Consider the following 15,495-nt stretch of genomic DNA (forward strand, 5'->3'; position numbering starts at 1 on the left):
TCATACTCTTGCTCCAAAGGAGAGGACTATGGTGTTTTACCCCTATGTGTTGCTCCAAAGGAGAGGACTATGATGTTTTACCCCTATGTGTTGCTCCAAGCATCCCATAAAAATTTCTGTCACATTTTTCATGAAATTTGGTTGAAGTTATTGTTATATTTATACTACCAGTATGTATGAATATTTTGTCACAGTTTAAGTGTTAAGAACTATGCATCAGAACATGCTTAAATTTGGCATCAGACTTCATTTGAGCATGCTATACGATGGTATAAATTTTTATCAACTTCCTTTTTACCGATTACTTAAAGTTGGGTTATCAATTGTGACCAAAGAACACAGTTCTATATGTTTATTGCAGAATTCAAGGTTCAAATCACATACAAGTCAAATCAACTGCTTTATTTACTAGCAACATGTCAAAATAAAAAAAAAAAGATGTGGTATGATGGTCAATGCGACATTAGTCTTCATAAATGACAGTAATTAACAACTATAGGTCAATGTATGACCTTCAACAATTTAGCAAGATAAAATTACCAAAAAATTGACTGGCAAGGCACTGACTTGTAAATTTAGTGATTCCAGGTTAAACCATGAGATATTTCATTCTAAATATAAGTCAAGTGTGAGATTATTTTCCATGATGGTTTCTTGAGACTGCATATAAAAATTAGCACACAAGTCACCATTTGATTTGAACAGACCAATTTTTATGACAAATTTCTATACTGTTTTGTACACACAAGGGAGATAATTCTTGAATTTCAAAGACATTTCATCTAATACAGAATTTAAAGCAATTTCTATGAGAAAACTTGCATATTTTAACAATCACCATTACAAGGATGAAGTAAAAAAAAAACTCAATACCACTTAGGCATATATACAACAACCATGATAACATTTGAATATGATGGCCATTGTTATTTCTAAAATAAAGTATTCATATAAAAAAAAAAATCTCTCCCCTAAAAAAAAATGGATACAAAAACAAAATATTAACTTTTGCAAATTACCATACAGGTACAAAACTGAGCTTTTCTATTAAATTTGGATGTTAAAAAACTTATAAGCTTACTCACAATGTTGAAATTGCAATCTTATAAAATACCAAACAAAAAACAATACATTGACAGAAATAAAATGTTAAGTAATAGAAATATGAAAATATGTATAAGTACTATACCTTTGTACCGATGATCCAGAGCCCATTTTATTTAAAACTTCAATTATTACTAAATTAATCCAGTAATCAATAAATCATTCCAATCTAAATAAAACATCCATGTTTGTATAAACATGCACCAACTTAATGTAAAACAATCTATTTATCACTGTTTAAATCTCAGATGTCAGAGTTAAAAATCTTTGTAAATTACATACAGCAGTAAATGTACTACTGCAAACTGTAACTTCACATAACGATATTTAGAATTTAAGCTTGAAGATTAACAATAATACTTCTATTGCCAAACTTTAGGTTTACTATTTGCTCAATAAATAATTAAAAAGTCAACAATTCAAACTTGTTTTGTACAATACAATTAAAAGAAATAGATTTCATTGATTAAACAATTAATTGCTTTTACATTTATTTCAGTTTCCTAATTTACCTTTTCTTGTCATTTCATCAAATTTAATGGTTTTTGTAAGTACAACTTTTGAGATTAAAATTCAATTTACAACATGAAATGACACATTGAGTACTATGTTGGGTTAATTGCATATTTTCAAAAATGATTTTAGTATTCCATTTTGTCTCTGATGTAAAATATTATAATTAACAAAAATAATTAAATATTTAAGGGAATGGTTATTTAAATTTTCATCAAAAGCATGTGTCTCTCCATTCAAAGGAAAAGTTAACATTTTCTAACCATTCTCCAAAAAAAAACAATTATAAGTCTGTCTCTGAATCGATCAGCTATAACATTGAAAAAAATAATTCTTACTTTAAATATATACTTTAAAATAAAACCAAGAAGAAATGATATAGGTTTTTCGTTATCTTTGATATGACCCTGTACTTATAATTGTCCCATTTGAAGGATGTTGTTGTCTATAAATATATATATCCTGCAAAAATTATAAATTCTGATTGCTTAAATAATTACTACAGGAAAGTAAAAAGTAACAAATAGCACCTCTAATGAAAAGCCATAGAACCAAACAACAAAAATCAAGAGGAAAAAACTCTAAAAAGGAAAACTCATCACTGAGAACTTTACTGTGTACAAAAATCACTTTTTAAAAACAGAATATCTCAATTTAAATTATTGAAAGAAAAAGATTTGTTAACAAAGCATACTCTTCAAACCTGGTTTTCCGTCTAAAAGATGTCCGTATCCTTTGTAGTAATGGTATATTTAGGAATGCAGACATTTTCCATGTATATTTAAGTTTATGTCCTTCTCAAAATCACATGTCAAAGTACACACAAATTAATTCAATATTTTTCAGCGACAAAAGCATGCCTCAACTTTTGTAATAAACAGAATGTAAATAACAAACACTGCATATATTTAACACAATAGTAAAAACTATTTCATTGTCAAAAACTGACTTATCCTCTGATCAAGGCACATAAAAAGTTGTCAAAAGTCAGTTAATGAGCTTTATCAAGATTTAAAAGTAACAATCCTTCTTTTCAGTGAAAACCTCATTAAAAACATTTTCAATGCAAAACATAAGTCAAAAAACATTTAATAAAACATTAACAAATATCTATAAAATTTCGTGAAAGAAAACTTCCAACTGTACAACACAGAACATTGCCATTCCAAAATTTAGTGGTAACACTAGTTTTTTACTTATTCACACATTAAATGTTAAAGTTCATATACTCTTTCCATTTTTAGCTCAAATTATAATTATTAGATTAATTTTCTGTTGCTTTTTGAAACAATTCTGTTGTGTGTCACCAAAACGTCAGAAATGACAAGCGTCATCCTATATCATACAAGTTTTAATCACAATAACGTATTCTCCAAGGATGCTATTGTATAATATGCTGACAACAAACGATTTGTAAGACTACTGAGAAGTCCCAATTCCATTAAACGGAAAGAAATGCGTAAATTACAGACAATTGGATAAAACAATGTTTTCCATTGATCTTGGTTATATTGTCAAAAAATACAATTGTATCATCAATGGTTTATATCACTGAGAGGCTTCTTGGTAGAGTTTCCCATCCACACACTACAAGGAAAGTCCTGTGTCATCCTTTTTATCCACTAACTATAGGGAACATTTTGTGATGAATTTCTCATCAACTTGTAACTATAGGGAAGCAGTAACAAAAATTATTTACAGCTCTGCAGGATTTACCGACACATAACAACTTGTTACTACTTTCATGGAATTTGGGCCATGGGCCATATATCATTAAACTCTTAAATGTACCAAAAAATTAGCTCTAGATCTGCTGGTATAACTAATAAATTCTATACAGCTGTTTTAATTCAGAAGAATAACAAAAATTTGGTAACATTACAAAGTTAGGCCTCTACAGGAACATACAAAAAAACACAACACTTTACAACTATAAAATAACACAGCAGAAAATTTCAGATTTTCAATGTCAGTAACTTTAACATTTCAGATGAAAAATAAACAACATCTAACTTTTAATGAGGCATTTAATTAAGTTCTTCCAAACTGATTATAAATATGCACTCAGCATGTTTAGACCTGAAGTGACAGAATGCTTTGGTCTGTATTTTAGCCACAAGATGTTTGCTAGGCAATTCCCTCTTCCTTTATAAAAACATTTGGTCTCCAAAAATTCAAAAGATTCAAAGTTGTAAAAAAAAATATAGTTAATTCAATCAAGCCAATACACAACACCTGAGTGACGGAAGAACCATAACTCTAAATCAAATTAAACAGGTTTTCATATCCATTTTTTTTTTACAAAAATATACATTCACAATTAATTAGTTCTCAACTTCTTTTTATTCAATGATTAACCTGCTTGCAAGGTTTTTCGTAGAAGAAACAAGCATTTGGCTTCCACAAATTACAAGCCTGGTATCTTTGATTAAAAAAAATAATCAGCTAATTAATGCCGTTTTATATTATGTATATTAGAAGTGTACACAATGTGATGATAAACATTATGAAATGGCTAAATGCATTCAACAGGTTATGATTTACAACTATGAGGCAAAACTAATACAAAGGAATGACAAAAATTGACATAACATGCCAATTGTAGTATATACAGCAGAAATATTGCTCACTAGAAAAGTAACTATAGGCTATATAAATAGCTTAAGTTAGGGTATATATAGTGTGTGGTAGGTCAAATGTGTCAATTACTGTGAGGAGTTAATAATATTTTCTAGCTGACAGAAAATTAATGAAACCTGTCCATCAAATGTGTTCCCTTTTCCCAATCCATGCTGTTGTATTTATTAATCAAAGAGAGATAACTCAAAAAGAATTACTGAGAGCATACATATTTTGTTTCATCTTTTATATGGTTTTATTGATACTTTGGTAAATTCATGTGAAATAAAACAAATAAATATTTAACTTCAATTGAATTATACTTCACCAACATGAAAAGGCTCTATTGCCGCCATGCACAATGAATGATTAAAACTAACTTTTCTAAATGGTATTGGCTCATTGTTGAAGGCCATTTTTAAACAATTAAAGACATTGTATGAGGTTGATTTCGGGATATATCAACCTGGCAGAAGATTATCAACCAAGAAGAAATAGCTATTTTTTTATTGTCCTGAAAATCAGAATAAAAATCATTTTGACTGTTTGTGTTTTAAAGATTGCTTCACAAAAATATTAGGATTTTCTATTTCTATTTTAAAATATTTTCAATACAACTCCAACTGTGCAAGATGACTTTTCTGTCTGCTCTATGAAAATACAGCTGACAAATATATCTTTTTGACCGAATCAAATTTAGTTAAAAGACTATACAAAATAATCTTATAATCAAATACACTATTAACGTCTTTTCTTAATCTTAATGCCAAGTCCATATATCCAACCTTTAAACAGTCACCAAAAATTCATTAGAATTTTCTTGAAGTTGGTCTGGGCTCTTAGATTTCTTCATAATATCTGACTTCATCATTGAAGGTCTAATCACATTTTAATGAAAAGTGAAAATTCCAGTTATCTCCCTTCTTCCATGAAAAGATCTCCAACAAATTTCACATAGAGTAAAAATCTATTATTTGTTTGGTAAACTTTTTTAAACAATTCTTTAGCTCATTTAGATTTCAGAGTTTAATTTTTTTGAAGTTCTGATTCAGGATTCCAAATGACAACTTTTACCCTTGGGTTATCATTAAAAAAAATGATAAAAAGGATTTCATTTGAATAAAATAGAGAATGGAAATGAAGTCCAACTAATGCATGGAAATATAAATTTGAATCTTTAAGGTAGTTCGGGGGTTTAAATTTTCGCGCCGTCTGCGCATAAAGTTGCGCATTGATATCGTAAGTGATGTACATTGTCGTAATTTTCCATAACAGTAAAATATGATCATTTTAATAATCTGTTTTATTCAAATGCATTGAGAAAGAGTTGAATAACTTTTAAATGCAATTTTAAAACTTAATAAAATTTATTCTTACAATTGTCATTGTTGAAATAGTACTTCCGTTCTAAAAATAAATATGAAGCATGTTTTTGACGAAGGAGAAGAATGAAAAGAGAATAACTCACATTTATCGAACACGTGGACTGCTTTTCATGAATACTGTAATGCAGATCGAAATTATAGATAACGATCTTCATTTTGGTAGCTTATGAAGCAGTTTCACCCTTGTCTTACACTAGAAAAGGTCCGACAAACTGGCGAAAGATGATGTAAACAAATCATGAAAAGGGGGAAATTTAAACTGACAAGTAAGCACTAATGAATTGAATATACAAGTTCAAAGAGCGATTCACGACCACTGAAAAATAACCTTTAAGCGTAAATAAATTTCAAAACAATATCCGTGTCCAACAACAAAACAATGACACCCCCCCCCCCCCTTTTTCAGGCTGAAAATTAATTATGAATGTAACTAAAGGCATAGCTCATGGTACTTTTATCATGTAATAGATTTGAAAATTTGTGGACCAGAGAAATATGTCATCTGCATAGGGTTCAGACCATTGAGGTTTCTGGGAGAAAAGGTTATGATAAAATTTCATGAAAGTAGGGGATTTATATAATTACATGTATATGCAAACAGAATTTTCTTGTTGCAAACCTGGAGTATTCGAATGTGAATGCAGTTTATTTTGCTAGGATTCCAGTTATAACATTTTTGGTTAAGCATGCAGACTTAAAATTTAGACATGTAAGAATAGAACAAAACCCATCTATATAAAAAAAGATGTGGTATGATTGCCAATGAGACAACTTCAATGTATCCAAAAGAGACCAAAATGGCACAGACATAAACAGCTATAGGTCACTGTACGGCCTTCAACAATGAGCAAAACCCATACCGCATAGTCAGCAATGAAAGGCCCAGATATGACAATATACATGATGTACAACAATTCAAACAAGAAAACAAACGGCCTTATTTGTTTAAAAAAAATGAATGAAAAACAAATATGTTACACATAAACAAATGACAACCACTGAATTACAGGCTCCTGACTTGGGACAGACACATACATAAATAATGTGGTGGGGTTAAACAAGTTAGCGGGATCTAGACTGTATAAATTATTTTTAAATATGAATCATTTCACAAAACTACCTTTCTTACCGATGGTCTGGATTGAGGGTCCTTCATTTCATTCCTATCTAATTCTTTATACCATTTATCTCTATTTATTTTTTTTCCATTTTTCTGTACTTCTTATAATTTAACAACCTTCTTCATTGTTACATGTATGTCTATTTTCTTTTATATTTACAAATGTCATGAATGTATTGTGAACATTTCATGCATTATTCTCTATTCTTTAAATCTTTTCCTTACCCTCCTATAATATATTTGATCCTACAGAATCTTCATGAGAGAAAACAAAACTTTTACTACCTAAACAGGAAAAGCGGTCTTGTCATAAAATGATATTTTTCTAAATTTAAAAGCTTGTTACATTGTAGGTCTCTACACAGTTATTTCGAAGTGCATTTCTTTAATATGTTAAAGACATTAAATGCAAACTTTTAAAAATTACACCTGCACTAAGTGGGTGTCATATTCTCTTGATGGCTTCAGACATTTTTTAACCTTTTTTAGCTGGTCCATTCATGACCAAAAGTTACAGTATAATTTCAACTCTTTAAATACTTCCTCTTTATTTAAAGGCATATTTTTTAAAGGTGTATGAAAAAAAATTCAAGGTATGAAATCAAATTTATAAAAATGATTATATAATTGATTTTCATGTGGAACGCATTGTAATGTTCACACAAGATATAAAAAAGAAGATGTGGTATGATTGCCAATGAGACAACTATCCACAAAAGACCAAAATGACACAAACATTAACAACTATAGGTCACAGAACGGCCTTCACCAATGAGCAAAGCCCATACCGCATAGTCAGCTATAAAAGGCCCCGGTAAGACCATGTAAAACAATTCAAACGAGAAAACTAAAGTCTTTATTGTGTAAATAAAGATAAAATCATTAATCAAAGGATAATAAATTAACTATATTCCTATCTAATAGGATAGTAGGAACTAACTGATCTTAACCAACTTTGTGTGACCAGAGCTTACTAAATTAAAAGCCTACGGACCAAGTTTCATGGCAATTATAAGATATATGTTATAGACAAAATGTTTTTAAAGACTAATTTGATGTACATGTATCAGACATGTAGAATGTATAATAATTATTCAAAAGTCAAAATTATAAAAATGTATGAGTATGTGCCTTTTAGCATGTTTAGTGGGTTTTTGAATGAAAAAGGGGGAGGGCTTGTATAAAGAGGTGATATTTTCCTGCAATTTAAAACCTCGTGAATGTTTTTGTTGTATAAATAATCCCCGTGGCGGATCCAGAATTTTTCATAAGTGGGGGCTCACTGACTGCCTAAAAGGGGACCCGCTCAGGTCATGCTCCAGTGATTCCCTATATTATTAACCAAATTTTTCCCAGGGCTGCCTCTGAATCCTCCGATATGTTTAAAATGTACTTTAAATAGAAAGGAAATTACAAATGGCATAGTATATTACATGTAATAATTTAATAGTACGTTATGTATTAAAAAGTCTAAGGCCAAAAACACTTGAAATAATTCAGGGTCAATTTAGGCCCCTAACACATACATTGTATTTACATTTAAAAATGCATACTACAGCTGTAGTTATTAAAATTTGCTTTTTTGGGGGCTGATTTTTATTGCATGTAATTTTAGTCTCAAGAGGCATACATGTATATTTGAACCACTTACTTTTCTTTTCTATCCTACAGTAGAAGAGAAAAATAACATGTTAAATACAGCAGTTACAAAAAATATTGTAAAATGCGAATATACTGAAATCTTTAATTTTATGACAGACTTTATGTACATACAAATCTCATCACATTTTTCTTGCTCCATAAAGTGCAAGACAAGGGTCCCGACTATTCATACAACTCATTCTGCAAATTTATCTGTGATAATCTACTTTTCGCTAGATTCAGAGTTCACAAATGAATAATACAAATTGATAAAACCCCTATGTTGTACCAATTTACACCACTGTCCCAGGTTAAGGGGAAGGGTTGTCACCTTCAAACATTTACCCCACAACATTATGTATGTGCCTGTCCCAAGTCATGAACCTGTAATTCAGATAGTGGTTGTCTTTTGTTGTGTCACATATTTTTTTTTTGTTCATCATTTGTACATTAATATGCCTTCAGTTTTCTCATTTGAATTGTTTTTCATTAGAAATTGAAGGGCCTTTTACAGCTCACTATGCAATAACCGCTTTTGATCTGTAGTTGTTAACTTCTGTGTCTTTTGGTCTATTGCGGAGAGTTGCCTCATTAACAATCAATTATCATACCACATCTTCCTTTTATATTGAAACACAAATATTGACACATAAAAACCTTTCAGATAGAAAGTCAGAATGAGACTTATGGATAAAAACTTAGCAGACTGTCAGCTCACACTTTTCATATGTTGTCACAAATATGGTGTATTAAGCACAATAATAACCAGATGCTCCGCAGGACGCAGCTTTATACAACCGCAGAGGTAAACCCCTCGTTGCACAATGAACAACTTCTGTCATTTATTTTGCTAAAAAAATCTCTTGGATGGCGGATGACCCGCAAATTTTATTTCAATTTAATAAATTAGAGACTTCAAGCTTTACAGTATGAAAAAAATGAGCAACTTCTGTCATTTATTTTGCTCTTAAAATTCAATCAAAGATATTTTAAGCCTGTTTTCCCTATATTTAGCCTATTTGCACTCATTTTTAGAGGTCAATAAATCTCTTGGATGGCCGGTGACCCCCAAATTTTATTTCAATTTTATAAAATAGAGATATCAAGCTTTACAGTATGAAAAAAATGAGCAACTTCTGTCATTTATTTTGCTCTAAAAATTCAATCAAAGATATTTTATGCCTGTTTTCCCTATATTTAGCCTATTTGCACTCATTTTCAGAGGTCAAAAAATCTCTTGGATGGCCGGTGACCCCCAAATTTTATTTCAATTTTATAAAATAGAGACATCAAGCTTTACAGTATGAAAAAATAGGCAACTTCTGTCATTTATTTTGCTCTTAAAATTCAATCAAAGATATTTTATGCCTGTTTTCCCTATATTTAGCCTATTTACACTCATTTTCGGAGGTCAAAAAATCTCTAGGATGGCCGGTGACCCCCAAATTTTATTTCAATTTTATAAAATAGAGACATAAAGCTTTACAGTATGAAAAAATGAGCAACTTCTGTCATTTATTTTGCTCTTAAAATTCAATCAAAGATATTTTATGCCTGTTTTCCCTATATTTAGCCTATTTGCACCCATTTTCATAGGTCAAAAAATCTCTTGGATGGCCGGTGACCCCCAAATTTTATTTCAATTTTATAAAATAGAGACATCAAGCTTGACAGTATGAAAAAATAGGCAACTTCTGTCATTTATTTTGCTCTTAAAATTCAATCAAAGATATTTTATGCCTGTTTTCCCTATATTTAGCCTATTTGCACTCATTTTCAGAGGTCAACAAATCTCTTGGATGGCCGGTGACCCCCATATTTTATTTCAATTTTATAAAATAGAGATATCAAGCTTTACAGTATGAAAAAATAGGCAACTTCTGTCATTTATTTTGCTCTTAAAATTCAATCAAAGATATTTTATGCCTGTTTTCCCTATATTTAGCCTATTTGCACCCATTTTCATAGGTCAAAAAATCTCTTGGATGGCCGGTGAGCCCCCAATTTTATTTCAATTTTATAAAATAGAGACATCAAGCTTTACTTTATGAAAAAATGAGCAACTTCTGTCATTTATTTTGCTTTGAAAATTCAATCAAATTGTTTTTTTGTCCATTTTCCCTATATTTCCATATAACCTATTTGCACTCATTTTCAGAGGTCAAAATATCTCTTAGATGGCCGGTGACCCCCAATTTTTTTTGCATTTTTTCATTTACAATACTTCAAAGTTAAATTTCACAAAGTATAAGAAAATTCTGTCATTTTTTTTCTATACCCCTGAACTACCTTAAACAATAAGACTTCTTTCTGCACTACTGGTGTATAACTGATAATAGAAATAGAAACTATATTTTCTAAATTTGAAGGTCTGATCAACTCTTATAGATCTCCTTTCTAGAATTACATCTCTTCTTTCAAATCTTCACTTTGGAGTTAAATTTCTTTTTCTTTACTTCCTTACCCTGTAGTTTTAGTTTTTTTTATGAGGCATTCATCTCACTGTGCCAGATGGACCAATAGAAATTTTATAAAGCTTCACAAAACAAAAACTTTGGATAACCTGAAATTTTCAAGTATTGACCTTTTAGGATACCAATTTATCAGTTCCAATTAATGATCAACTGTAAAAATGATTACCATTAGATTTATGTTTACAACTATTTGACATGTAGAGAAATTGCAAATGTTATATTCTTACCTTTTTATAGAATTAGAAATCCATCTAACTACTGAACACAATACCTTCCATTTTAATCGTGCTTTTTCAGGAACCATGCCTTTCTCAAATATTTCGGAATGTTTCATAAATGTTCCACACAATTTTGTATAAATTCACCTTTCTTAGGTCCTTGCAAAAATTAAAGTTCACAAAATATTAATTATATAGATATTTGTAAATCACCAGAAGCTACCTCCTACGGAATTTCCTTGAATTCTCTAATGTTTAAGCTTAGTCAAAACTCTCTTTCTCTAATACTAAATGTAATGACGTTTGGCTTCAGAAATAATGCAATTAAGTTTTCATAAAAGAGAGTCTGCATTGTATATATTCATTAAAACCTACGTAAAAGTAATTGATTCGTTCTATGATTGTCAAGAAAAATTTTTAAATCTCGTCACTATTAAAACAGGAAGTTCATTTTCGCTATCCATAATCTAATGAAGTTCTGTTAGTACGCACCAAGAAATTTCAAAATACTTATCAACAACAATGACGTATGCTGACCAAAATTACAACCTAAAATCAAATAAATCTATAATGATCAATTCATCTTCAGACCAAAATTACCAATTCCACAAAAAAACTGACAGAAGTTAGAGTAAACAAATATCAATTAGTTTCAGATTAAAAGAGTCGATATCTAATAAATAAGATAAATTATACTGTTGAAAAAGAGCAATTTGTGAACTGTGAGTACACATAGACTAGAAGAGTCTATATAATAACTGGAATTAAGGATTGAATCACATTACAAACGTTTGTTTTCAGGTGTTAATTGTTTACATCTAAAACGTGCTTCACCTTTATCTTTTACCCGTTATTAACCTGTACTTTATCATGTGGTTGCTGGATCTGCTTAGTTAATATTACAGTGGTCTATACATAAATGATTATATATATATACCCAGTAATTAAAGGTTACACCATACCTTAATAAAACACAAGCCATATGCCATTGTCTTTAGTTTTAATGTGTTTTTATTTACTGATCAATTTAGAAAACAAATAGGTGTAATTTTCATCTATTATGAAGGCTATTAACCTGGGCGGACACGATTATTCCCCAAGCCTTAATTAAAGATTTACAGGTGTATTCCAAGAACCCGTCCTTTAAAACATAGAAATAATTTAGTTTATAATCAAATTCACGGAAATATTAACAAAGAATTATTTTGTATTTGATTCCATGTTTTCAACAATGACATAACCAATCTTACTAAAATACTATTCTGTGTCCACACTTATCTCCTTCTTTAATATAACCCATCTTGTACTTAAAAAGAGAAACTACCAGTGACTAAGAGTCTCCAAGATAAAATTCTTTAAGAAATCCCAAACCATGCATATACTCGTTGGTGAAATGCAACTATATGATTATCTCAAACTCAAGACGAAATTTAAATAAATGAATAGAAACCATTTTTTTCTCATTTTCTAAAAACTCTTTTGGACTGTCTTTTTTATTTCAGCCATGGCTATTTTCATCATTTTTCATTCAACTTGAGACCATATGTTAGCAACTATAAAAGTAAAATGTAAAAGTTTATTGGAGTAACATGAACTATACAGTTAGGTTTAAATTTGTTGTTACAAATTATACATTATATCTGTCTTTTATCTTCAAATTGTTCTATTCCCATCCTTATTATTTGAGTTCAAACACAACCCACTACAAATAAGAGTTTCAAAGCTGTATATACCAAACATTGGAACATATTAATCATTTGATAAACAAAATTTTAAGCCAACGTCATACCATTACATTCTGATCAAACATTACGGATCATTTTGTAAATTTCTCCTTAAAATAGCAAATGAATCTGTCATTGTAGAAATTTACAATATTAATTTAAGAATCCTGTTTGTATATAATCAGGTTACAATGTTTGTTTGTTTATTGGATTTTCGTTGAAATGATGCAAGATTTGTTCAAATGAGTTCCATATCTGATTATAGTTTCTCAGAAAAAGATATTTTCCATATTCCCAGAAGACCAAGTCCTCTTTATTACAAGTATCTCTTCAATCATTGAGTCGTCTGTTACTATTGTCATTTGTTCAGTCCGTCTGCTGTAAACTTTATTTACCTAACATTTTGTCTTCATTAACAAAATCACTGATCATATATCATAACAATGGTATTTTCAAAAATGCATTAAAGGTGGCATATTTGATTACAAAAACTGTTTCAAATATTTACCTTCCAAAATTGATGTTTTGAAAATTACATAAGAACATATTTAGTACATTCAAACTCATTAAACCCCCAGCCTTTCAAATGTTTAGAATCCAGGAAGGTGCTTTGGATGTAGGAAGTTTATCAACTGTTTATTGACTTCTGACTGTTTTTATATCAATTCATTTTATGTGACTGTCATACAAGTGAGAGGTTTAGCTAGCTATAAAACCAGGTTCAATCCACCATTTTCTACATAAGAAAATGCCTGTACCAAGTCAGGAATATGACAGTTGTTATCCATTCGTTTGATGTGTTTGAACTTTTGAATTTGCCATTTGATTCGGGACTTTCCTTTTTGAATTTTCCTCGGAGTACAGTATTTTTGTGTTTTTACTTTTTTTTTCTAGACTATTTCCTCCCTACAGAATCAAGATAGCTTAGTAGTCTGTGATTCAGGATAGTTTAAACATATTTATTTATAGTGGATTGGGAAACAAGTTTTGCAACTTATATTAATCCCTTTCCACTTTGCAGGTGCGAGTGCTGCCTTGTAGCGGCATTAGCCTACACTTTTTTCGAAATCTACAAGGGTGTCTTTAACGTGCATGAGATATGGTTCTCTCTTAACACGGGTCAGCCATTTGTCGTCCCCTTCCGTGTGATTCAGGATGTCATGGTTTATAAACAAACCATATTCAAACTTTCACTTATGATGAATTTTAATCATATCTTTTAAAGTTCAATGATTTGACTCAAATTCTCATCTTTGATTTAACCTACCTCAATGTACTATATCTAAATTATCAAAAGTCTAAAATAAACAATTTGCAATGCATAGACTTGAAAATATGAATCATTGTTTTGTTTGTACTGTTACTTCTAGATGCCATCTAATGTCATTAAGGTGACCCATGAAGAATGCTGAATGTCATGATAACCTGATATAAGCCTAATTATGGATATAAATAGATGGCAAATACATGCAATTGGAATTTTCTAGGTCTGTTTGAGTTCATATTATAGCTTAAAAAATGTTTTAACATAATTTTTACCTCTAAAGGAATGAAATTTTGGGGATGAATTCCGACAACCAAATTTGTTCACCATTATCATAATGTTTGACTATCAATGTTGAGATTCGTTTCCTTTTAATAGCTGAACATGCTTAGATTATGCATAACCTATATCTAGCTAACGGGTTAAATTGAAGGTCACATGTATAGTCATATTCCATGAAGTTGAAAAATTCATCAGCAAAATTGAACCACATTGGATCAAAGTGTATTTTTTTTCACTATTTCACTTTCATTAATGATTGAACAAAAAAAAAAAAAGAGCAGATTTGAATATTTTTTATCTCTTGTGCTAATACCCCTCTGAATATCTTTTTTTTATTTTTGGTACTCACATTGATTTTCTTTTTCTTTTCTTTTTTAAACTCATTACCCAACATCCCATCAATACTGTTTACTTATATTTTGACATTGCACAAGGTCATGTATGTCTATTAGTTGTAATTGGTTTTGAACTACTTTTTGACTGCCAGTTCTCTTGTCTCAGTGCTTTGTGTCTACTGTTTTTATGTTATCTGGTTTTGTGCCTCCTACCAATCTTTTGAGTAAGACCAATATTTATTAAGCTGTTTGTTCTGATGTTGTGCTGTTATACCACTGTCCCAGGTAAGGGGGAGGATTGAGCATGCATGCACAAAATGTTTAATTCTGCCATTTCTTTACTGGTATGTGTCTGTCCCAAGTCAGGTGTCTGTAGCTCAGTGGTTGTTGTTGGTTCATATTTGTCATATTTCTTGTTTTGTTTATTGTTTTGGGATATGTGGTAATTTTTTCTTGTTTAAATTGTTTCACACTTTGTCAGGGCCTTGTATAGCCTATTATATAGAGAATGGGTTTTACTCCTCGTTGATGGCTGTACCGTTGCCTATAATTGCTTACATCTATGTCATTTGAACTTTGGAAGATAGTATAAAAAAGAAGATGCGGTATGATTGCCAATGAGACAACTATCCACAAAAGACCAAAATGACACAGACATTAACAACTATAGGTCACCGTACGGCCTTCAACAATGAGCAAAGCCCATACCACATAGTGAGCTATAAAAGGCCCCAATAAGACAATGTAAAACAATTCAAATGAGAAAACTAACAGCCTTATTTATGTAAAATATGAAGGAAAAACAAATATGTAACC

At 30.4% G+C, this 15,495-nt stretch overlaps 1 protein-coding gene across 8 annotated transcripts in view; it reads right to left on the bottom strand.

Moving 5' to 3' along the window:
* Positions 1-15,495, bottom strand: part of LOC143044300 (ankyrin repeat and fibronectin type-III domain-containing protein 1-like) — a 188,991-nt gene that overhangs the window by 68,856 nt on the left and 104,640 nt on the right. The window contains exon 1 of one of the 8 annotated variants that reach the window (XM_076216248.1): positions 11,084-11,175. The exons of 5 other annotated variants lie outside the window; for them this stretch is intronic. In XM_076216248.1, the coding sequence (XP_076072363.1) occupies positions 11,084-11,160 (77 nt within the window). In that variant the 5' untranslated portion in view covers positions 11,161-11,175. Of the gene's footprint in view, positions 1-1,189; positions 1,279-2,311; positions 2,401-11,083; positions 11,176-15,495 lie in introns of those variants that run through there. 2 more of the 8 variants (XM_076216249.1, XM_076216250.1) reach the window with 2 other exon arrangements.

Source organism: Mytilus galloprovincialis, chromosome 9 (assembly GCF_965363235.1).
Source record: "Mytilus galloprovincialis chromosome 9, xbMytGall1.hap1.1, whole genome shotgun sequence".
Lineage (NCBI taxonomy): Eukaryota > Metazoa > Mollusca > Bivalvia > Mytilida > Mytilidae > Mytilus > Mytilus galloprovincialis.